Source organism: Balaenoptera ricei, chromosome 2, assembly GCF_028023285.1.
Source record: "Balaenoptera ricei isolate mBalRic1 chromosome 2, mBalRic1.hap2, whole genome shotgun sequence".
Taxonomy (NCBI): domain Eukaryota; kingdom Metazoa; phylum Chordata; class Mammalia; order Artiodactyla; family Balaenopteridae; genus Balaenoptera; species Balaenoptera ricei.
Genome location: NC_082640.1, coordinates 120,872,413 through 120,897,557, shown reverse-complemented (window position 1 = coordinate 120,897,557; position 25,145 = coordinate 120,872,413). Strand labels below are relative to the sequence as shown.

Here is a 25,145-nt window from a genome sequence, read left to right as displayed (position 1 = left end):
GCATATATATATATATATATACACACATAAGTAAAGTGAATCACTTTGCTGTATACCTGAAACATTGTAAATCAACTATACTTCAGGTGAGGAGGTGAAACAAGACAATCATGCATTGATACTCTTTGGAAAGGTAGGTATTGGATACAAGCAACGTGTGTGTGTGTGTGTGTGTGTGTGTGTGAATTAGAAGCCTATAACATGAAATTTATCATTTTTCTAAGTATACGGTTCAGTGGTGTTAAGTGTATTCACATTGTTGTTGAGCCAATCTCCAGAACTGTTTCATGTTGTAAAACTGAAACTCTGTACCCATTAAACAACAACCCAGTTACCCTTCCTTAAGCCCCTGGCCACCACTATTCTACTTTCTTTTTCTGTGAATTTGACTACTCTAGATACCTCCTGTAGGTGGAATCATACATTACTTGTCTCTTTGTGACTGGCTTATTTCATATAGTATAATGTTCTCAAGGTATATCCAAGCATCAGAATTTCCTTCCTTTTTAAAGATGAATAATATTCCATTGTATTTATATACCACAGTTTGTTTATCCATCCGTCTGTAATGGACACTTGGGTTGCTTCCCCTCTTTGGCTATTGTGAATAGTGCTGCTATGAATATGGGTGCACAAATCTCTCTATGAGAACCTTCTTTCAATTCTTTTGGATGTATACCTAGAAGTGAAATTGCTGGATCATGATAATTCTGTTTTTAATTCTTTAAGGAACTGGTGTGCTGTTTCCCACACCTGCACCCTTTTACAGTCCCACCAACAGTACACAAGGGTTTCAGTTTCTCTGTGTCATTGTCACCGCTTGTTATTTTCTGTTTTTTTTTATAGCCATCATCCTAATGTATGTGAGGTGATATCTCACTGTGGTTTTGATTTCCATTTCCTTAGTGATTAGTGGCATTGATAATCTTTTCATGGGCTTATTGGCCTTTTTGTATCGTCTTTGGAGAAGTATCTATTCACATCCTTTGCTCATTTTTTAATTGGGTTATTTGTTGTTATTGAGCTTTCCCTGTACTATGTATTGTCTCCAGTCTTTTGTCGGCGAGTATCCAGAAGAGGTCTTCATAAACTTTTTTAGTGTCTATACATTATGTTATATGTATTGATATATTCAAATACAGCTTTTTAGTGGTATTTTCTAATATGGCCTTTCACAGTATGGCTTCTGCTAACCTTTCAGCTTTATCTCCCTTGTATCTCTCCTCCTTCTTCCTCTTCTCCTCCCCCCCACCTCCCAGTTCTCCCAGACATACATGTTCCAGTTATATTTTGTTTCTCTAAACTTGTAAAGTTAGTGTATCCTCTTTCCCCTCCAGGCCTTCACACATGCAGTTCTCTCTATGTGGACTACTTCCTCTCCTGTTTGAACTCTCTTCTGCTCCTTTTTAATCTAAAGTTTAACTGTCATTTGCTCTGGGAAATTATCTTTGAGCTTGCAAGTACAAAGGCCTCCTGTGTGGTGAATTTCCATTATCACAATGTTCATTAAGCTGCATTGCACATGCCTAGTCTATTTAATGTCGGCCCTCCACGTCCTCAGGTTCTGTATCCATGCATTCAACCAACTGCACATGGAAAATGTTCAGAAAAAAAGTTTCCAGTTAGTTCCAAAAAGCAAAACTTGAATTTGCACATGCTAGAAACTATTTATATAGCATTTACATTGTATTTGCAACTATTTACATAGTATTTTCATGGTATTAGGTATTATAAGTAATCTACAGATGATTTAGAGTATAAAGGACAGTGTGTGTAGGTTATATGCAAGTACCATATTATTTTATATAAGGGACCTGGAACCAATCCCCTGAGGGATACTGAAGGAACGACTGTACTGTCTCTCTCACGGTACACTATAAGCTCTGAGAGTAGGGATTGTATTGGTCTAGTGCATCATTGTATCCCTAGAGCCATAGGGGGCACTCAGTAAACAATTGTGGCAGTGAACACCAGTACCTACCAGTATTACTTCGATAGATTTCTAATATGTGTAGGGCACGCAGGGTAATAATAACAAAGTAGAACACAAGTTCTTTTGTTCAGGCAGCTTAAAATCTAATGGAGGAGAGTGAGGTTTCCTCTTGCTTTGTCCTACTCTACATCACCTTTTAGTAGTGAGAACTACAGCCTGGTAAAAGATAAACTGTAGCACATTAAAAATTTTAAGAGTTTATTTGAGCAAATGTCCATTCAAATTGAACAGAAACAAACCAGAAGTCATAGGAGCACTCTGGACAGGAGCCAGGGGAAGACTTACAGAGAGGTGAAAGTAAAGCAAATAAGTTATTAGCTTAAGTAGTTCCTTTATTTGGGAAAGCCTAGTTGACTGTTCGTGATTGGTTGTCCTTAGGTTTGATTTATTATTATTACTATTGTTACTACTAATATTATTATCATTATTGGGCTGTACTGTGTGGCATGTGGAACTTCCCGACCAGGGATGGAACCCTCGCCCCCAGCAGTGGAAGCCCGGAATCTTTTTTTTTATATATAAATTGATTGATGGATTGATTGATTTTTGGCTGTATTGGGTCTTTGTTGCTCCACACGGGCTTTCTCTAGTTGCAGAGAGCGGGGTCTACTCTTCGTTGTGGTGCGCGGGCCTCTCATTGCAGTGACTTCTCTTGTTGCAGAGCGTGGGCTTCAGTAGTTGTGGCACGCAGTCTCGGTAGTTGTGGCTCGCGGACTCTCGAGCGCAGGCTCAGTACTTCTGGTACACAGGCTTAGTTGCTCCGTGGCATGTGGGATCTTCCCAGGCCAGGTCTCAAACCTGTGTCCCCTACACTGGCAGGCAGATTCTTAACCACTGCGCCACCAGGGAAGTCCCAGAAGCACGGAATCTTAACCACTGGACCACCAGGGAAGTCCTAGGTTTGATTTATTAACCTTTAGGCATTACAGGCTTAGGTTTTGGTTTGGCTGTGTAGGCTCCTAAGGCATTAAAACCAACTCAGTCTAATGGCTTCCTTGTTTAATTTAACAGGGCTAAATGATGTGATCGTATCTGGTCAAAGGTTGATGAAAATAGAGCCTAGGACTATGTATTGCTAACTTGACCCTGAAGCAGCTGATTATACTGTGCTCAGCCTCCTTGACCTTCCCTGAATTCCATCCAAATGGCAGATTCAAGCAGTTGCTTATCAGAGAAGGGAGGGAATGCAGAAACAAAGGAGCAACAGTCAAGAACAATAGTGCAGGGTCCTGGTTCTTCCTCAAGGAATATATATAACAATACCTTTGAGTTCTTCTGTAGGAACTAAGGCCCCCACCCAGGTGGAGGATGGTAACTTCAGCCTGAGCACAAGATTCCTGGAACACTGCCCTATTACCTCACCACCAACCAATCAGAAGAAAGTCTGCACACAGTGGAAGACAACAAAGACTCTGACCCCCTCTCAAAATGGTTCTCCTTTTAAAAACTTTCATGGTCAAGCAGAATCTTCAGAGTTGGTTTTTGGACACGAGTCCACCTTCTCCCCAGGTTGTCGGCCTACTGAATAAAGGAACTTTTCCTTTCCAACCAACACCCTGTTGAGTATTGGCTTTTTGAGCGGTGAGCAGCAGAACCTGAGTTTGTTTAAAAAAACAAATAGACTGACAGTTACTTCTTTAGCAAAGATGGGTTTATTTGGGATCAGAAGAGAATTGCACTTTGAGGTATGTAACCATGGCAAGCCATGCACATTCTAGGACTTTCTATATACCTGTCATATATTCATGTCATTACTTTTGCATTAGTTTTAAAGATGTGCAGCAAATTAAGCTATGAGAATTCCTAGTGCCAAAATTGCATGAGCAGTGCACTACGTTTTGTTAAATATATGAGTGGTTTTAATGAGCTAGTAAGTTACATGAATAATTTTTCCCCTAGATATTTAAAAGGCACCTTTCTTTTTAAAAGGTAGCTGACTTATTAACAACTAAGTTTTAATTCTTATCAAGGATTTTTCAGGAAGAAGAGTAAATTTAACCCTTTTATAAGCTTTCCTTGTGGGAGGATGAACTAAATTTAACCCAGGGTATTCCACAGAATTCCAGAGAACTAAAGCCCAAAGTATCTTCTTAGACCAACAACTGTGGTAGCTGTGGGCCACATCAGAGACATCCTATTTTGTGGAAACTTTTATTAAGTAACAGTGTCTTACTTGAGCTGTTAAAGGGGATTTCCAAAAAAAAATTGTTTTCTTTGTTGACATTCTTAAGGTTAGTTAAGTATATATTAGGGATTGTGTTCAGGGCTTTTCTCCTTGAAAATGTAAAATTTTAGGTTAAAAAACTGTACGTTGATTGGATTTAGTACTGTAGCAACAAATGTGGGCATAGATACATAAGACTCCTAAATTTAGGATTATTTCAGCTTATTCATGCTTAGTTTCTTAAATGTCTTAAATATTTTCTTAATTTTTTATCATTAATATACTGAATTAACATAGACTAGATTTTAAAATTACCAAATCACAAACACAGTTACTTAACCAAAGTAAATTTTTCCTTTATGCATGTGAAAAACTTTACATTTTCTTTAAAGAAATATCACCTACCATAGATGAATTATGTACTTTGAGATTTGAGATTCAGGAAGAGATTGTATATATATGGTCACTCCCATATTTTACAGTTGAGTAAACTGAGAAACTGTAATTATGACTTTATTCATTTATTTAGCAACAAATATTTATTGGGTTTTTACATATTCCAGGTAATGTTCTTGATAATAGGAATATATCAGTGAACAAAAGACAAATATTCATACTTTAATAGAGCTTATATTCTAGTGCTATTTGTCTAATTGGTGGCAAAACAAAGACAATTGATTTGGTTTAGTAATCCAGTTTTCTTAGTATGAAGTTTGTTTGGGCTGACAAATAGTTTTCATCCTGCTTGCCAATTCATAGTTTTCTTATGCCACCTGGAGCCTAAGTTATGTTTAGAATTCTTTTCTAAGGCAAAGTTATTGATGTGTGGCTTTGGGTTTGGCCAGTCAGAAGAATGTTCATGAGCTGATCAGGCCCCCTGCAACCCTTACCTCTAATGTTGCCTCTAATGAAAGCCATAAAGGAGTTTGGGTCTTTTGATGACAAGATGCCCCTTCTCTTTGCTTGGCGCCCTGCAATAAATGCTGTGCTTTACTTCACCACAACCCAGTGTCAGTAGATAGGCTTTGCTGTGTGTTGGGTGACTGGACCCAAGTTTGGTTCAGTAACAGTTTTGGAAACCACAAAGGGACTGTCATCCAGAGTGGGCATCTTGCCTGTGGCACATCAGCCCCTGGCTGGTGTCAGCTCTCAGATCCTGTCCAGCAGCTTCCTGAGCACCTTTGTCTTAAGGACAGCCTCTTGCTGCCGACCAGGCGTCACTGTCCATGGTGCTTCTGTGGTGAAGGAAACAAGGCTCTGGTCCTGGTCTGTAAGTCATCTCTGGTAATTGACAGAACCTCCGTGTGATGACACCAGGGTATTCTTTCCTACTGGGTTGCCTTGATTGGAAATTTCCTTCTGTGGGGAGGGGGAAGGCATAGGACTTGGTAATCTGGTTTTGAGTGGAATGCCACTTTAATTGGATTTTCCCTTCTGGTTAAGTATTATTTCATAGTGACCTTTAATCTTATTTGACTGAGTGTTTTTTGAAGCCTTATTGATGTTTTTAGCAAACTTCCCAAAGATCAAATTTTGATTGATGCTCTCCTGATTTCTTGCTAACTTTGGGATGCTCCATAGGGCCCCTGAAGCACCTCAGAGAGATACTAGACTAATTAGGATTACTTGATATGTTAAGTTACATGGGAAACGTTGTCAAATGAGTGGTGATAAACCTTAGGTTATTATGGGTAAATGTCATTAATGTAAGTGTTCCAGAAATAATGTAAAATTTCTAAAATTTGGATGTGTCTTGGTATAATATTTATCAGTCATAATTCTAGTTATTATCTTAAAATGTTGCAGGTCACAACAATAACCAGGTTTCTTTGTGAATTGCATTGTAATCAGATCTTTAACCATACCTTTTAAAGTCTTTTGTCATTTGTAGCGTTTTACCCTGATGCTTCTGCACAAATGCTTCACCTTCAAGAAGTTTCATAGAAGGAACTTTTTGACAAGTATAGGTTTCTGATAAACTTCAAATCATACTGCTGAACTGGATAAAAAATTAAAGAATTCTAATGGAAAACCTGATGGCTTCATAAAACCATTAACAAAAGACTAAGATAAAATATTAGTTACACAGGACTGAGTGAATTGGTTAATATAGTTATATAATTTTTATGGGTTTTTTCTGAAATGTTACTGGCTTTTAATTTGTGTTCTCCACATATAAGGAAACCTGTCTCCTTCAGCTATAACTTAGAAAAATTTGGTAAATTATACCTTTGTAAGCAGAATTGAAACATTTATCTTTTCTCTATATATGATTCCTCCAGAAGTTGAAAACTCTTAGGTTCCCAGCAGCCTTAACAGGTGAATAAGGAAGAACACCTCCTGGCAGGTGCAGGAATCTCAAGATATTTTGGAGACCTCTGGAAGAGAGGAATTCACTCAGATTTATAGATATCACAGGCAGAATCTGTGGCAAGCCTTTGGTGTGGCTTTCCTGGCCTTGAGAGGCTTTTAAAGAATTAAATCTGAGATTCCTTATGAAAAGTTCCTGGATGGCCTGTTAGTGCCTCTGTGACCAATTAATCAGACTTATTTTGTGATTAAATTAGTCTTAATTTGGCTATATTTGGTAGAAATGAAGGCAATTTTAGGGAGAAAAAGATTGTTTCAGTGGATATTCTAGTTTTGTTAATTGAGGTCTGTTTTTACCTTCTTAGACGCACTTCCCAGTTAGCTCTGTGTTAAGTCACGTAATTGTAAAGTTTAGTTGAATTATTAAAAGGGCACTCTTAACTTTGTTTCTAAAGCTTATCACAACAAGCTATCTTTGGATGAAGATCAAATACCCCGTGATCTGCAACCAGGAGATTATGCATACTGGGAAAGGCAAAATTTAAAGGACTGTCTCCAATCTAGATAAAAGGATCCTTATTAATTACTCTTAATTGGCTAATGCACAACGAAACTGAAGGACATTGACTCTTTAATTCATACTTCCCACTTAAGAAATTAGGCCTCTGCAGTGGGCTGGGCTATAGAAAGGACTGTTGACCCCAAGTGACACCCACACCAGGATGAGAAGAAGATGACAGCAGTGGTAGGCAGCTGATCCAGGAATCCAGACCAGGCCTGTAAGACCTATCCTACTAATTCAATTGAATTGATTACCAAATATTTGTCTCCCTATCAACACTGAAAGTTACTGTTTTACTTCACACCATACTGGTGGCCCCAGTGTTTAGGATGAAAAGAAAATTCTCTAGTGAAGTTGTCACAGAGTATAACTACTCATAACATGTACTGCTGCTTGCTTTAAGTCCACTGCTAAAAGCACATGTACAGTGTTTGTGTTACAATTTGGTATAATTGATAAAATGTATAGACTACAAAATGCTTCTCTATTATCATAGCTCTGAGCTTGTTCACTATGTCTGATTAGTTTTCATCCAATGTGGATAACTAGGTAAATACATACATACATACATACACACACACTCACACACAGAATTAGGCCTAGCACCAAAGGACGTGATGGACCCAGAGGAAGCAACAACCATCCTAGCATCTAGGAACAAATATTTTGATCTATGGAAAGATTTGCAAACAAAAGGGGAAATGATAGAAGAAATTTTCCCACATTGAGGTATGGGGAAATCTTTCTGCCTTATACATCATGATTTAACTTAATGTAGAATAGCCTGTTTTGTGGCCTGTCAGACATATGTTGTACATCTCCTTTAACCATTAAGGGGGAAAAAATGCATTTAGAAATCAAAACTGAGTAGCTGTGGTTCAGGCATCCAAGGTGGAACTTGGTGGCCATTGTGGACATGATTTTAGACACATTTCTGTTTAGCTGGGAACTCGCATTTTCTGAACTGTGTCGGACTCAGGGATGGCACCAGCTGTTCTCAAAGCAGTGTCTGCTGGCACCTGCCAGCTGCAACCTTATAGTCTCAAGATCTCTTGTAATTATTAAATTTTTTCTTTTATAATAGTAACAAATGAGACAGCTCAAGCCCTAGCTTCCTAGCAGGAGGCGCTAGGTTCTTTAGCCAGAGTATTACATGACAATAGAATTGTTAGATTCTATTAGATTTAGATTTTTAGCAGGAAAAAGAGATGTGTGTGTGTAGTGGCCAGTAGCTCCTGTTATGTATATGTTAATACCACATCAGAAGTTAAACCTACTTAGATAAAATTAGGCAGCTGGCTACCTGGCAACAACAATTCTCCCCAGAAGTGCCAGGTCCAGACTGATTTTCAGGCTTATTCTTCTGAATTCCTCAGGGAATGAGATGTATTTTCCGAGATTTATTTAATGTTTGGGTTTTCACTCTTCCTCTTAATTCTAATTGGGTCTGTTGCACCACAATGATGGATCAAGGGACTAAGATCTTAATCATGCAAGATTCAGATCCAAGACTTGGAACTTGGGAATATCTCTAACTCATGGTCCATTCCCCAAATTGAAGCAGGACTATGCCCCCATTTCAGCAGGAAGTAGCCAGAGCGGTTGTTGCCCCATTCCCTTAAAGACTGGGGGAAAGTTAAAACAGGAGTAGGGAATTGAAACTGAGTCCCCCTGCCAAAATTTATGATTAACGTTTGTATCCAAAACTTTATTTCCTTTCTTGTCCTGCCCTTGTTTCCCTCAGGATTGAGGAGAATCAAAGAAAAGGGGGGGGGGGTGTTGAAACTGAGCAGTACCCTTCAGGGCCTTCCTAGGTTCAAAAGCACCTCTGTGTCCCTTGTTCCTTGTTTATAGAAAAAAAAAGGCCTTAGTCTCCTAGCCTTACCCAGTTTCTAAAGAGCAGACTCAAGTAGTTAATGACTGACTAGTATATGACTCTGTTATTAGAGTCACAAGCCTCCTAGTTCCTCCTGAAGGGATATAGATAACAATCTGATGCATATCTTTGAGTTGTTCTGCATCCATTGGTGGAGAGGGGTGATTATATGCTGGACTCAAGCAGTAGACCCCAGATTAGTTGGAACCAGAAGGTTGATGATTGAGATTCCTGAAACATCACCCTGTTACCTCACCACCAACCAATTAGAAGAGTGTCTACAAGCTTGTCAACCTGCAGCACTCACCTCTAATGTTGCCTTTAAAAACCCTTCTCTGAAAGCCACTGGGGAGTTCAGGTCTTTTGAGCATGAGCTGCCTGTTCTCCTTGTTTGGTGCCCTGCAGTAAACTCTGTACTTTTCTTCACCACAAGCCACTGTCAGTAAATTGGCTTTGCTGTGTGTTGGGCAAGTGGACCCAAGTTTGTTTTGGTAACAGCTATTTATAGTCTTTATCACATACTGAACACTCATATACTTTGTTGTATTTGTTTGATTTTGATATTGCTGCAAGTTGCATTGGATAAGGTGTTAAGTAATTTGTGGTACATACATTTTAGTAATAATTTCCGGAACACATCTGGCCTAAAGGGTTTTAGTAAAGGAATGTGGACCCCTACTAATGAAAATCATACTACACAACTAAATCTCTCTTTTTCTCACATTAGCAATCTCAAGATTTGTAATGATTTTAAATAACTTACCTGATCAGTATTGCCTTAATTGATTACTAAAAGTACTTTAAGAGGAAGAATAATAAATTAAGCTGTTCTTAAAAACTTGCTTGTAAAATTATTTTTTATTATTTGTAATTACTTATTTTCATTATAAAATTAGAAATATCTCTTGGTTTAAAAAAATGGTTTCAAGAAACATACCAGTCTTGAGAACAAAAGTTTGCTTTCCAATAATAACAAGAAAAAATGTTTTTTTCCCTCTAATTTTAGTCATGTGAAAGCCATTTTGCTATTTTATGATAGAACCGTAATCTTTCATTTAAGTCAACGTTCTTTTGTTACTGGCTTCCCCAAAGAATCAATCTTGTCAGCAGAAAACAATGAAGCAAATAATAAAAGGTGAAAGTCACTTACATAGCTTTTCCCACTTAGTTTTTAAATAGTTTATACCCAGCCATATTCTTAAAAGAATTTCATTTTCTTTTCAAAGATACATAAATAGCAATAAAATACGTTAGAGGAGTAGAGTCCATTTATTCTCATGGCTTCCTAGCCTGGTACAAAATAGAATGATTGAGGAAAGAGGGAAGCTTGTTGCCAGTACCTCAGTAGAATAGAAAACAAGCTTGACCAAGAGAGTGAGTGGGAAGGCTCTTTTTGGTAGAAGTTTTAAGTATGTTGGTAAGAAGTGGTTCTGTGCAGCTAAGGGGATGTGTCAATTTATTATTACTCTGCAGGTTCTAAATCAGTGCTATTGATACCATGTTACTGGCTTTTGCAATATTTTAGTATTTTTATGAATTTGTATTGATGTTATTTATAACCGATTTTAAAATTGGTCAAGATGTCACTAAACGTGTTTCTGTTTTTAAAAAATTTTTTTATTGTTAAAAATTTTTTTTTTTTTTTTTTTTTGCTTCTGCGTGGCTCGTAGGATCTTAGTTCCCCGACCAGGGATTGAACCCAGGCCACGGCAGTGAAAGTGTCGAGTCCTAACCATTGGACTGCCAGGGAATTCCCTAAACATGTGTTTTTAGAAAGTCCATTAAAATGGTTTATAGTTTTATACCTTGAAGGGGTAAATTCTTCTATTTATAGAAAATGGGCTTATACCTGGAGCTTTATGCTTTCAAATGCCAGATAAATGAGAACTTACTGAAATACAGGTTTTATAGTTAAAAATTGAAAATCTTTTATGCTTTAAGCCAACTACTACCATCTAAAATTACATTGAGATTTTAGAGGATGGTTGTGGTATTTCTATTAAATTTTGTTTTAGACTCTATTATAAAGAGCAGAAATAAAAATAAAGGTTTTATTTGCTTCTGGAAATCTTAGTATTTTTTGTTTCTCTTTTCCCTGTAATTGTTAGTGATATATAAAATTGGAAAATGTTATTTTTATGAAAAATGTTACAGGCTATTGCAAGCATGCTTTTTTGTTTATTCTTCTTGAAAAGCCGTATACTTTTTTATTTAAATAAATTTATTTATTTATTTATGGCTGCGTTGGGTCTTCATTGCTGTGCGTGGGCTTTCTCTAGTTGTGGCGAGTGGGGACTACTCTTCGTTGTGGTGCAGGCTTCTCGTTGCAGTGGCTTCTCGTTGCAGTGGCTTCTCTTGTGGAGCACGGGCTCTAGAGTGCAAGCTCAGTAGTTGTGGCACACGGGCTTAGTTGCTCTGCAGCATGTGAGATCTTCCTGGACCAGGGATTGAACCCGTGTCCACTGCATTGGCAGGCGGATTCTTAACCACTGCGCCACCAGGGAAGTCCCAGCAGTATACTTTTTGAGTGTACCTTAAGTGGGGAACTGACTGCTTGTGTTACCAGATGGTTATACATAAATCTCTGTGCAGTTCCAGTTCCTCAACACACTGAATTATGAAGCTAAGTGTGTTTGTGTGTGTAAAATCTAACCTCCTTGGTATTTCTGATAATTACCCAGCTTTTGAAACCTCTATATGTTATGAATTTTTCTTGTATTTTACATTTCAAATAAAATTCCATGGGTCAGCTGACTCTATATTTATACCTTAAATTATTTACAGCTGAACCTTGCTTAGCCCAAAATATTTAAGTGCTTAGAATAGAATCACCTGTATAATTTGAGTTTATCCGTAAGGGGAGAGGTTCCTAACATTTGTTGAGAGCCTACTATTTTAAATAGTAATAATACGAATTTATTAGTAGTTGCTATAACCTGGTTTTGTCTTTAATTTGCTTCCAAATCTGAAGTATTTAACACTATCTTTTTAAATTCCTTGCATATTAGTTTGCTCCTTAATGATGTTGTAGTTTCTGAATATTTCTGTTTTTAAAATAAGCTCTGAAGACTATTTTTAAATAATTAGGTAAAAAATCACCTATATCCAGTGTTTGCATTCGGTTTAAATTTTGTTTAAAGTAAGAAGAATCTTACAGTAAAACATATTTTGTTAAGTAATTTATTTGTTTTACGCAAAATGTTCTTATTTAGAAATATTGGAAACTACAGTAATTGTGAAATACTTTAGGTTGATAGTATTAGCTGAATCAGTGTTGGATGTTTTGCACTGGTGACCTCTAGTGGTCTTGCAGTTAAAAAAGTTGTTCTGCTGTCAGTGTCAAGTAATTTTTTTAGATTTTCATGTGATAATCACCTACTGATTGTTGAATAACTCAGATGATAAAATATAGCCCTAATGGGTACCTTTATCTATATTCAGAGGAAGAAAAATTGTCTTAACAATAAAGTTTTGTTACTCTGAATTAACTGAGATTGGATATGGAAACAAATTTATAAAAAAGCTCATTTCTGCCTTACACTGTGTATGTAGTAATGAATTTCAAGTTAATTATCTACTCAGTTTTATACTTTTGAAGTCAAATAATTAAAAACATTAAAATTAGTTGATTCTGGCAAATAAAAAAATGAAAATTTATGGTTCTTTAAAAAATTTATCCTTTATTGAAGTTACTACATATTCCATTCTTGAACCTTTCTCTCTTCTTAACTAAAGGACCTAGGTCTTTGACATTATCTTTATAATAAAAATATACTTCTTAAATCTAACTCTTAAGAGTGAGATTAATTTTTTAAATTTTTAAAAATTGTGAAATATAACTTACAGAAGTGTGTAAAATATAATTGCACAGGTTAGCAGTTTATTATAAAGAGGATAACCATGATATCACTCTTGGAGAGGTCAAAAAATAGAGTACTGCCAGCACCCTAGAAGCCTTAAAACTTGCCCCTTCCAAATCACCACTGCCTCTTTCCCTCATAGGGGTAACCACTATCCTGACTTTTTGTGTAATCATTTCCTTGCTTTTTTTTTAGTATGTTACTATCTAAGTGTTCATTGCTTAAATGTATTAGTTTAGTTTTGCCTGATAGTGAAGTTTATATATATCAGTGGATCGTATAAGATGTTGTCTCTTGTGTCTTGCTCTTTTCCTCAATGTTACATGGGTTCATCTTTGTTGTTTGGAACCTTAGTTTGTTCATTTACTTTACTTGGTAGTATTTCATTGTACTAACATACGACAATTTATCTGTTTTCTGATCTGATGGTTATTTAGATTGTTTGCAGTTTTTGGCTGTTATAAAAAATGGTTGTGGGAATATTTTACATGTCTCCTATTAGGCACATACATACATGCATTTCTGTTGGGTATGTAGCTAGGAATATATGGTTTTAATGTATTTATATCTTCAACTTTAATAGATAATACAAAACTTTCCAAAGAGGCTATACCATTTTATGGTCCCATAAGTCATTTATGAGAGTTTCTTTTGATTCACATCTTCCTCAACAAAAAGTATTGTCAGATTAAAAAATTTTTAGCCAACCTGGTGTTGTGTTTATTGTATTTTTAATTTGTATTTCTCTGAATACTAATGAGGTTGAGAACTATTTCATATCTTGATTGGCCATCTTGGTATCTTGTGACCTGGTATTGTCAGTCTTTTTACAATATTTCTATCAGGCTGTTTTTTGTTTGTTTTTAAGTTGTATACCTTTTGGGGGAGCAGATAGGAATTATATATATGAGCCTGTTCTCAGGTATATATTTTGCAAATTTCTTCTATCTGGTTTGCCTTTTTAAAGAAAGATTTTTAAAAAATACTTCTTAAAATTTGTGCTAAAAATATAATATTTATCATCTTACCTGTTTTTAAGTGTACAGTTTAGTCAAGTGTATTCACACTTTTGTGAAACAGATCTCCAGAATTTTTTCATCTTGCAAATCTGAAACATTAAACCCATTAAACAACAATTTCTCTTTCCTCCTTCCTCCCCACCTTGTAACTAGCATTCTACTTTTTTTTTTTTTTTTCCTGACACGTAGCTTCCGGGATCTTACTTCCACGACCAGGGATTGAACCAACGCTCTTGGCAGTGAAAGCACAGGGTCCTAACCACTGGACCACCAGGGAATTCCCCTCTACACTCTGTTTCGTTCAACTTGACTACTTTAGATACCTCATAAAAGTGGAATTATGTAGTCTTTTTGTGACTTCCTCATTTGACATAGCACGTCCTGAAGGTTCATTCATGTAGCATGTGACAGGTTTTCCTACCTTTTTAAGGCTGAATAATATTTCTTTGTATATACCACGTTTTGTTTGTCTGTTCATCAGTTGATGGACAGTGGTGTTGCTTTCACCTCTTGGCTGTAGTGAATAGGCTGGCTGTGAATATGGGTGTGCAATATCTTTTTGAGACCATGCTCTCAATTTTTTTGGATATATACCTAGAAGTGGAATTGCTAGATTATATGTTAGTTCCATTTTTAATTTTTTGAGCAACCTCCATACTGTTTTACATTCTGGTTGCATCATATTATAATTCCACCAAATGTGAACAAGAGTCCCAGTTTCTCCACATCCTCACCAATGCTTGTTAACGAACACTTTAGTTTGAACAATTTTAGATTCACAGAAAAATTGAGCAGATAGGACAGAGCTCCCATATGTGCTGTGGCACTGCTGCCTGCCTCCCCTCCAGTTTCCCTTTGTTATTAACATCTTGGCAATAGTGTGGTACATTTGCTACAATTAACCAGTTCTGATACATTATTATTATTAATGTTTGTCCATAGATTAAAGTTCATTTCTGTGTTGTACTGGTTTATGGGTGTTGACAGTTGCATAATGTCCTGGATCTACCATTATAGTACCACGTAGAACAGTTTCACCATTCCTAAAACTTTCCTGTGCTTCACCTGTTCATCTTTCTCCTTACCCCCAAATGCTTGGCAACTACTGCTCTTTTTGCTGTCTCTCTAGTTTTGCCTTTTGTGGAATGTCATATAGTTGGAATTATACAGTGTGTCGGCTTTTAGACTGGCTTCTTTCACTTAGGAATATGCATTTAAGGTTCCTCCATGTCATTTCTTGGCTTGATAGCTCATTTCTCTTTACTGATGAATAATATTCCCTGTATGGATGTACCAGAGTGTTTATCCATTCACCCATTGAAGGGTATCTTGGTTAATTCCAAGTTTTGGCAATTATGAATAAAGCAGCTACAGACGTTCATGTTCATATTTTTGTGTAGACACAGGTTTTTAGCTAATTTAGATAGATACCGAGGAGCATGTGTTTTCAGTTTCAATTTTCAAATTCCAATTATTCATTGCTAGTATATAGGAAGGTAGTTAATTTTTGTCTTACCTTTGTATCCTCTAGCCTTCCTATAATCGCTTATTGGATCCAGGAGTTTTTTGTTAATTCTTTAGAATTTTCTTCGTAGACAGTCGTGTCATCTGCAGAGTCTTTTATTTTTTCCTTCTCAATGTGTGTACTTTAAAATTTTCTTTTTTAAAAACATAGAATACTTCATGAATTTGCATATCCTCCTTGCTCAGGGGCCACGCTAATCTTCTTTGTATGGTTCCAATTAAAATGTTCTTGTCTACTGCATTGGTTAGGACTTTGAGTATGATGTTGAATAAGAGTGGTGAAAGGGGATAGCCTTTCCTTGTTCCCTGTCTTAGGAGGCAAAGCATCTAGTTTCTCACCATTAAATAGGATATTGAGCTGTAGGTTTTTGGTAGATGATCTTATCAACTGCAGAAGTTCCCCTCTATTCCTGGCTTTCTGAGAGTTTTTGTCATGAGTCAGTGTTTGATTTTATTGGATGCTTTTTCTGCATCTATTAGTATGGTCATATGGTTTTTCTTCTTTAACCTGTTTAGCCAGTTAATGATAGATTACATAAATAGATTTTCAAATGTTAAACCAGCCTTACATACCTGAAATAAATCCCACTTGTTACGTAATTCTTTGTATATATTGTTGGATTGAATTTGCTAATATTTTGTTGAGGGTTTTTGCATCTGTGTTTATGAGAGATAATTGATCAGTAGTTTTCCTTTCTTGTGACATCTGTCTGGTTTTGATAGTAGGGTAATGCTGGCTTTATTGAATGAGTTAGCAAGTATACCCTCTGCTTCTATTGCTTAGAATAATTATAGAGAATTGGTATCATTTCTTCCCTAAGTGTTTGGTAGAATTCACCATTGAACCCATCTGGGCCTGGTTCCTTCTGATATAGAAAGTTATTAACTATTGGTTTAATTTCTTTAATATCAATAGATACAGTCCTCTTCAGATGATCTACTTTGCCTGTGTGATTTTGGTAGATTGTCTTTCAAGAAATTATTCCATTTCATGTAAATTATCAAGTTTGTGGACATAGAATTCATAATATTCCTGTATTATCTGTTCAGTGTCCTTGGGATCAGTAATAATGATCTTTTTTTCACTTCTGGTATTAATTTGTTTTTTCTCTCTTTTCTTGGTTAGCTTGGCTAAGAAGTTAATCAATTTTATCGGTCTTTTCAAAGAATCTTATTTCATTGATTATTGGTATATTTTCAGCTTTATTGGTTTCTGCTCTAATTTTATTATTCTGCTTGCTGTAGGTTTATAATGCTATTCTTTCTCTATTTGCCTAAGATGGAAGCTAAATTGTTGATTTTAGATCTTTTCTAATATATACATTGACTGGTATAAATTTCCCCATAAGCACTACTTTTCCTACATTCCACAAATTTTGATGTTTTATTTTTGTTTTCATTTAGTTAAAAATACTTACAAATTGCTCCTGATGCTTTGATGATTCATGTATTAATTAACAGTGTGCTGTTTAATATCTATGAATTTTGCGATTTTGCAACTTTCTTTTATTGATTAGTAGTTTATTTCCATTGTGGTCCAAGAGCACATACAAATGGAATAATATAAAATTACAAAAGGCAGAAAAAGAGGGGATGATAAAGAACAAGTGCAGCAAATAGAGAACAGTTACAAACATGGTATATATTAATCCTACTATATTAATAATCACTTTAAATCTGAATTTAAAGCCAATTTAAAAAGCTGTCAGAGTGGAGAGCATGTTTGTATGATTTCTAATTCTTTATATTTGCTGAAAGTGTGTTTTCTGGTCCATAACGTGGCCTGTCTTGGTGAATGTTCCATGTGACCTTGAGAAGAGTGTGTATTTCTATTTCTCTAAGAAATGTCACTGGGGGGAATTCCCTGGTGGTACAGTGGTTAGCACTCCATGCTTCCACTGCCAGGGGCACAACGTGGCCCAAAAAAAAAAGAAAGAAAGGGAAGAAAAAATGTCACTGGGGTTTTGATAGGGATTGCACTGAATCTGTAGATCAGTTGGGTAGTATTGATATTTTAATAATAGTAAGTCTTCCAGTCCATGAACATGGAACGTGTTTACACTTATTTCTGTCTTTAATTTCTTTTCTTTCTTTTTTTTTTTTAATATTTATTTATTTATTTTACATATTTGGCTGTGCCAGGTCTTAGTTGCCGCATACGGACTCTTCCTTGCCGTGTGCAGGATCTTTAGTTACAGCATGTGAGATGTTCAGTTGCAGCATGTGGGATCTTTAGTTGGGGCATGTGGGATCTTTAGTTGCGGCATGCAGGATCTAGTTCCCTGACCGGGGATTGAACCCAGGCCCCCTGCATTGGGAGCCCGGAGTTTTAACGACTGGACCACGAGGGAAGTCCCTCTGTCTTTAATTTAATTCAGCAATATTTTTTGGTTTTCATTGTACCAGTCTTTCACCTCCTTATTTAAATATTATGTTAACTAAGTATTTTGTTCTTTTTGATGCTTTTGTAAATGGAATTGTTTTCATAATTTCCTTTCATGATTGTTCACTGATAGTGTATGGAAATGCTATTGATTTTTGTGTGTTGACTGTGTCCTGGTATTTTGCTGAATTTGTAGTTGTAACAGACTTTTATGGAATTGTTTGGGTTTACTGCATATAACATCATATCATCTGTGAACAGAGATAATTTTACTTCTTCCTTTCTAACTTAGATTCCTTTCATTTTTCTTGCCTCATTGCTCTGCCTATGACTTCTAGTACTATGCTGAACATGAGTGTTAGAAGCAGGCGTCCTTGTTCTGATTTTTGAGAGAAGGCTTTCAGTCTTTCACCACTGAGTACGACATTTGTTGTTTTTTCTCATAAATGGCTTCTATTATGAGAGTTTCCTTTTATTCTTTGTTGAGGTTTTTTAATCAAGAAAAGGGTGTTCAGTTTTGTCAAATTATTTTTCTGCATCAGTTGAAATGGTCATGTGTTTTTTATTCTGTTAATGTAGTATATTATATTAATTGGTTTTCTTATGTTGAGCCATCCTTGCATTGCAGGAATAAATCTCACTTGGTCATGATTTGTAATCTTTGTAATATGCTCCTGAATTTGATTTACTAGTATTTTGTTGAGAGTTTTTGCATCAGTGTTTATAAGAGATACTGGTTTTCTTGGAGTATCTTTATCTAGCTTTGGCTCTTGGCACAGTGCTGGACTGATTGAGTTAAGGAATGTCCCTCTTAAATTTTTGGAAATGTTTTAGAAAGATTGGTGTTAATTCTTTAAATGTTTGGTAGAATTCACTAATAAAGCAATCAGTCTAAAGGTTTTCTTTGTTCGGAGATTCTTGATTACTAATTCAATTTCTTTACTAGTTATAGACCTTTTCAGATTTTCTGTTTTTTTTCATTATTCAGTCTTGGTGGATTTTTGCTATTGCTTCCTTCATTTCTTTTTCATTTATTTCTGACCTGATCTTTATGATTTCTTTCCTTCTGCTAGCTTTGGGGTTTTTTTGTTCTTCTCTCTCTAATTGCTTTAGGTGCAAGGTTAGGTTGTTTATTCGAGATGTTTCCTGTTTCTTGAGGTAGGCTTGTATTGCTATAAACTTCCCTCTTAGCACTGCTTTTGCTGCATCCCATAGGTTTTGGGTCGTCGTGTCTCCATTGTCTTTTGTTTCTAGGTATTTTTTGATTTCCCCTTTGATTTCTTCAGTGATCACTTCGTTATTAAGTAGTGTATTGTGTAGCCTCCATGTGTTTGTATTTTTTACAGATCTTTTCCTGTAATTGATATCTAGTCTCATAGCGTTGTGGTCGGAAAAGATACTTGATACGATTTCAATTTTCTTAAATTTACCAAGGCTTGGTTTGTGACCCAAGATATGATCTGTTCTGGAGAATATTCCATGAGCACTTGAGAAAAATGTGTATTCTCTTGTTTTTGGGTGGAATGTCCTATAAATATCAATTAAGTCCATCTTGTTTAATGTATCATTTAAAGCTTGTGTTTCCTTATTTATTTTCATTTTGGACGATCTGTCCATTGGTGAAAGTGGGGTGTTAAAGTCCCCTACTATGATTGTGTTGCTGTCGATTTCCCCTTTTATGGCTGTTAGTATTTGCCTTATGTATTGAGGTGCTCCTATGTTGGGTGCATAAATATTTACAGTTGTTATACCTTCCTCTTGGATCGATCCCTTGATCATTATATAGTGTCCTTCTTTGTCTCTTGTAATAGTCTTTATTTTAAAGTCTATTTTGTCTGATATGAGAATTGCTACTTGAGCTTTCTTTTGATTTCCATTTGCATGGAATATCTTTTTCCATCCCCTCACTTTCAGTCTGTATGTGTCTCTAGGTCTGAAGTGGGTCTCTTGTAGACAGCATATATATGGGTCTTGTTTTTGTATCCATTCAGCCAGCCTGTGTCTTTTGGTGGGAGCATTTAATCCATTTACATTCAAGGTAATTATCGATATGTATGTTCCTATTCCCATTTTCTTAAATGTTTTGGGTTTGTTATTGTAGGTGTTTTCCTTCTCTTGTGTTTCTTGCCTAGAGAAGTTCCTTTAGCATTTGTTGTAAAGCTGGTTTGGTGGTGCTGAACTCTCTCAGCTTTTGCTTGTCTGTAAAGGTTTTAATTTCTCCATCACATCTGAATGAGATCCTTGCTGGGTAGAGTAATCTTGGTTGTAGGTTTTTCTCCTTCATCACTTTAAGTATATCCTGCCACTCCCTTCTGGCTTGCAGAGTTTCTGCTGAAAGATCAGCTGTTAACCTTATGGGGATTCCCTTGTGTGTTATTTGTTGTTTTTCCCTTGCTGCTTTTAATATGTTTTCTTTATATTTAATTGTTGACAGTTTAATTAATATGTGTCTTGGCGTGTTTCTCCTTGGGTTTATCCTGTATGGGACTCTCTGTGCTTCCAGGACTTGATTAACTATTTCCTTTCCCATATTAGGGAAGTTTTCAACTATAATCTCTTCAAATATTTTCTCAGTGCCTTTCTTTTTCTCTTCTTCTTCTGGGACCCCTATAATTCGAATGTTGGTGCGTTTAATGGTGTCCCAGAGGTCTCTGAGACTGTCCTCAGTTCTTTTCATTCTTTTTTCTTTATCCTGCTCTGCAGTAGTTATTTCCATCATTTTATCTTCCAGGTCACTTATCCGTTCTTCTGCCTCAGTTATTCTGCTATTGATCCCATCTAGAGTATTTTTAATTTCATTTATTGTGTTTTTCATCATTGCTTGGTTCCTCTTTAATTCTTCTACATCCTTGTTAAATGTTTGTTGCATTTTGTCTATTCTGTTTCCAAGATTTTGGATCATCCTTACTATCATTATTCTGAATTCTTTTTCAGGTAGACTGCCTATTTCCTCTTCATTTGTTAGGTCTGGTGTGTTTTGACCCTGCTCCTTCATCTGCTGTGTGTTTTTCTGTCGTCTCATTTTGCTTATCTTACTGTGTTTGGGGTCTCCTTTTCACAGGCTGCAGGTTCGTAGTTCCCGTTGTTTTTGGTATCTGTCCCCAGTGGCTAAGGTTGGTTCAGTGGGTTGTGTAGGCTTCCTGGTGGAGGGAACTAGTGCCTGAGTTCTGGTGGATGAGGCTGGATCTTGTCTTTCTGGTGGGCACGTCCATGTCTGGTGGTGTGTTTTGGGGTGTCTGTGGCCTTATTATGATTTTAGGCAGCCTCTCTGCTAATGGATGGGGCTGTGTTCCTGTCTTGCTAGTTGTTTGGCATAGGGTGTCCAGCACTGTAGCTTGCTGGTCGTTGAGTGAAGCTGGGTCTTGATGTTGAGATGGAGATCTCTGAGAGATTTTTGCCGTTTGGTATTACGTGGAGCTGGGAGGTCTCTTGTGGACCAGTGTCCTGAAGTTGGCTCTCCCACCTCCGAGATACGGCCCTGATGCCTGGCTGAAGCACCAAGAGCCTTTCGTCCACACGGCTCAGAGTAAAAGGGAGAAAAAATAGAAAGAAAGAAAGAGGCTATAATATAGTGAAGTAAAATAAAGCTATTATAAAGCAAAGCTATACAGGCAATATCTCCCCCAGAAGCATATACATATACACTCACAAAAAAAAGGAAAAGGGGAAAAATTAATATATCCTGCTCCCAAAGTCCACCTCCTGAATTTGGGATGATTCGTTGTCTATTCAGGTATTCAACAGATGCAGGCACATCAAGTTGTTCGTGGAGTTTTAATCCGCTGCTTCTGAGGCTGCTGGGAGAGATTTCCCCTCCTCGTCTCTGTTCGCACAGCTCCTGGGGATCAGCTTTGGATTTGGACCCGCCTCTGCGTGTAGGTCGCCTGAGGGCGTCTGTTCCCCGCCCAGACAGGACGGGGTTAAAGGAGCAGCTGCTTCGGGGGCTCTGGCTCACCCAGGCCGCGGGGAGGGAGGGGTATGGAGGAGGCGGGGCGAGCCTGCGGCGTCAGAGGCCAGCGTGACGTTGCACCAGCCTGAGGTGCGCAGTGCGTTCTCCCGGGGAAGTTGTCCCTGGATCACGGGACCCTGGCAATGGCGGGCTGCACGGGCTCCCGGGAGGGGCGGTGTGGAGAGTGACCTGTGCTCGCACACAGGCTTCTTGGAGGCGGCAGCAGCAGCCCCAGCGTCTCACGTCCGTCTCTGGGGTCCGCGCTGATAGCCGCGGCTCGCGCCAGTCTCTGGAGTTCGTTTAGGCGGCGCTCTGAATCCCCTCTCCTTGTGCGCCGCGAAACAAAAAGGCAAGAAAAAGTCTCTTGCCTCTTCGGCAGCTGCAGACTTTTTCCCGGTCTCCCTCCCAGCCAGCTGTGGTGCGCTAACCCCTTCAGGCTGTGTTCACGCCGCCAACCCCAGTGCTCTCCCTGCGATCCGACCGAAGCCCGAGCCTCAGCTCCCAGCCCCGCCCGCCCCGGCGGGGGAGCAGACAAGCCTCTTCGGCTGGTGAGCGCTGCTCGGCGCCGAGCCTCTGTGCGGGAATCTCTCCGTTTTTCCCTCTGCGCCCCTGTTGCTGTGGGATCCGCGCTGTTAGCCGCGGCTCGCGCCCGTCTCTGAAGTTCGTTTAGGCGGCGCTCTGAATCCCCTCTCCTCGCGCACCAGGAAACAGGGAAGAAAAAGTCTCTTGCCTCTTCGGCAGCTGCAGACTTTTCCCCGGACTCCCTCTCGGCCAGCTGTGGTGCACTAACCCCTTCAGGCTGTGTTCACGCCGCCAACCCCAGTCCTCTCCCTGCGATCCGACCGAAGCCCGAGCCTCAGCTCCCAGCCTCGCCTGCCCCGGCGGCTGAGCAGACAAGCCTCTCGGGCTGGTGAGTGCTGGTCAGCGCCGAGCCTCCGTGCGGGAAGTGCAGGAATCTCTCCTCTTTGCCCTCCACACCCCTGTGGCTGTGCTCTCCTCCGTGGCTCCGAAGCTTCCCCCCTCTGCCACCCGCAGTCTCTGCCCGCGAAGGGGCTTCCTAGTGCGTGGAAATCTTTCCTCCTTCACAGCTCCCTCCCACTGGTGCAGGTACCGTCCCTATTCTTTTGTCTCTGTTATTTCTTTTTTTTTTCTTTTGCCCTACCCAAGTACGGGGGGAGTTTCTTGCCTTTTGGGAGGTCTGACGTTTTCTGCCAGCGTTCAGTGGGTGTTCTGTAGGAGCAGTTCCACGTGTAGATGTATTTCTACTGTATCTGTGGGAAGGAAGGTGATCTCCGCGTCTTACTCTTCCGCCATCTTCTCTTCTCCCCCCTACTACTTCTTAAGAAGCAAAATAAAATGAGCTTCTTTCATTTTTTTCTGTTGCTAATTGTAAAATACTTATGAGATCTGGAAATTAGAGTCACATAAGGGTTCTACAGTATGTGATTCATGTTTGTTTTTTTTTAAAGCCAATACAGGGGAAAACCCTCAATCAGAATTTCTTGAAGCTGTGTAATGAAACTGATATATTCTACCTTTGCTCCATAGCTTAAGAGAGTCAGAAGTGCTACTTTTCTCTTTAGAATCTAGACTGTTATTAGGTTCTGAATCTTTACCATTGCTCCTAGGTCTTTATTTTTGTTTTGAAATTTGTAGACTAAGTGTTATATAGCTGTGTATAATTTCTCAGGTCTTATGGAGTTGTGAATGATTTCATTTAATTTTTCCGAACTTAATGTGTTAAATTATTCAGATGAATTCATTTGTTCTGATTCCATGTTCACTGAAATTTTTTTAAAATTTTAAAAATTAACCATAATTTAGCTTACAAAGTAGCTTACTTTCTCTTAATGGGCAAATACACCTATTGGTCATCTCGGCAAGAGCATGAAAGTTAATTTTATTGTAAATATGTTCATAACAGCAAATATCCCCATGTAGATGCCAGCTTCCTTAAACATTACTCTTTAGTGTGGGGTGTATAAAGGAGGCTGACATGCTGGGAAGGGCCAGAAAAAGATGGAGAATTGTCTCTCTGAGAAAATAAGGCAATTAAAAGGAAAAAAAATTCTCTCACTGTAGAAAATGACAACAGAAAGTAATGAGGTCATTGAACATAAAGTGGCTTAACTTAAACTGTTTGCAATACTGTGGATAATTGTTTCAAGAGATAAAACAATTTGGAGTGTGGTGGGTAGAAGGGAAAAGATTATAAATTTTTAAGTATTTCATGAAAAATGCTTTTGAGGTAGTATTACTGTTTTTTAAACAAGCAATATCTAATTTGAGGAAAAATATTTATCTACTTGTGAATATAATATTTTTTAGTTCTTTGTGACTTGTTTGTTAGGAATTAGGTGCAATTTTTACATATAAAATTTCCTTTCAAAAGTATGTAAAACTTAATATTAGAGACCAAAAGGATTATAAGCAAATAGCTAATTTATAGTTATCTTTATTTTAAAGTGATTGTATTATCTAACAAAGAAAGTTTGATCAACTGCTTCTATGAATTTTAAATCTTGCTATCATGAATAAAAGTGCAGAATTTTATACTTACTGTTTTCCTTTTTTCAATTTCCTATGTATAGTTAAGAAAAAAATGAAAATAAATGAACTTTTTGTATTTTTAGGCCCGGATAGCATTTTTGCAAGGAGAAAGAAAAGGTCAAGAAAACTTGAAGAAGGATTTAGTAAGAAGAATAAAGATGTTAGAATATGCATTGAAACAAGAAAGGTATGTGTCCCTCATTTTCTTATATGAATAAAATAAGCTAGAACAATATTATTCTCTTTATGTATTATTATACAGTGTATTTAAAGCCTTTTGAAAGATACAAAGGTTTGCCCAAAATACAGGATGATATTTTGATTTGATTCTTATATGGGGAAAGAAAAAAAAGAGATTCAAATCTTTAAATTGAAATAATATCTTTTATTATAGAGTCCAAGTTTTTTCTTTTTTACAGATTAGGAAAAATTTATCTTTGCTTGGGTGTATATTTTAGTTGGGTAATTTATCTTATTTTTTTTCTTTTACATCCAGTATATTTTTATTCTCCCAACTTCTTTTGCAAGTAAAGTTTAAAGAAACAGACATTCATATTATGCTTTATTTGTCATTGGAGAAATATATACCAGTAGTTAGTTACTTACCTATGTAGAAAAGGAAACAAAAATTGTTTTTCTTTCAACAATTTATTATTAAATTTTCAGGGCAAAATATCACAAATTAAAATACGGCACAGAACTGAACCAAGGTGATTTGAAAATGCCAACCTTTGAATCAGGTAAACTTGATTCTTCTGTTAATCTCCCCGCCCCACACCCACACACACCCCATGCAAGAAAAACTGGTTTAAGCTCATTTTTATGTAACAAACATGTTCTCTTTATACCCCCATTTTGCTTTGATAGCATCAGTTAGTTAGATGGTTGCCTATTGTAATACTGTCTAGAATTTGGGGGAAAATAATAAATGAATAAAAGTAAGTATCAGTAGTTT

General features: G+C 37.4%; 1 protein-coding gene and 1 non-coding gene across 5 annotated transcripts in view; one reads left to right on the top strand and one right to left on the bottom strand.

Annotated features, from left to right (window-relative positions):
- Positions 1-25,145, top strand: part of STRN3 (striatin 3) — a 117,980-nt gene that overhangs the window by 38,496 nt on the left and 54,339 nt on the right. For all 4 annotated transcript variants that reach the window (XM_059914043.1, XM_059914044.1, XM_059914046.1 and 1 more), the window contains exons 2-3: positions 24,274-24,377; positions 24,857-24,930. In XM_059914043.1, the coding sequence (XP_059770026.1) occupies positions 24,274-24,377; positions 24,857-24,930 (178 nt within the window). The remainder of the gene's footprint in view (positions 1-24,273; positions 24,378-24,856; positions 24,931-25,145) is intronic.
- LOC132361280 (U6 spliceosomal RNA) lies at positions 15,450-15,560 on the bottom strand. Its single transcript, XR_009501585.1, has one exon. It is a non-coding gene; the product is annotated as a U6 spliceosomal RNA (small nuclear RNA).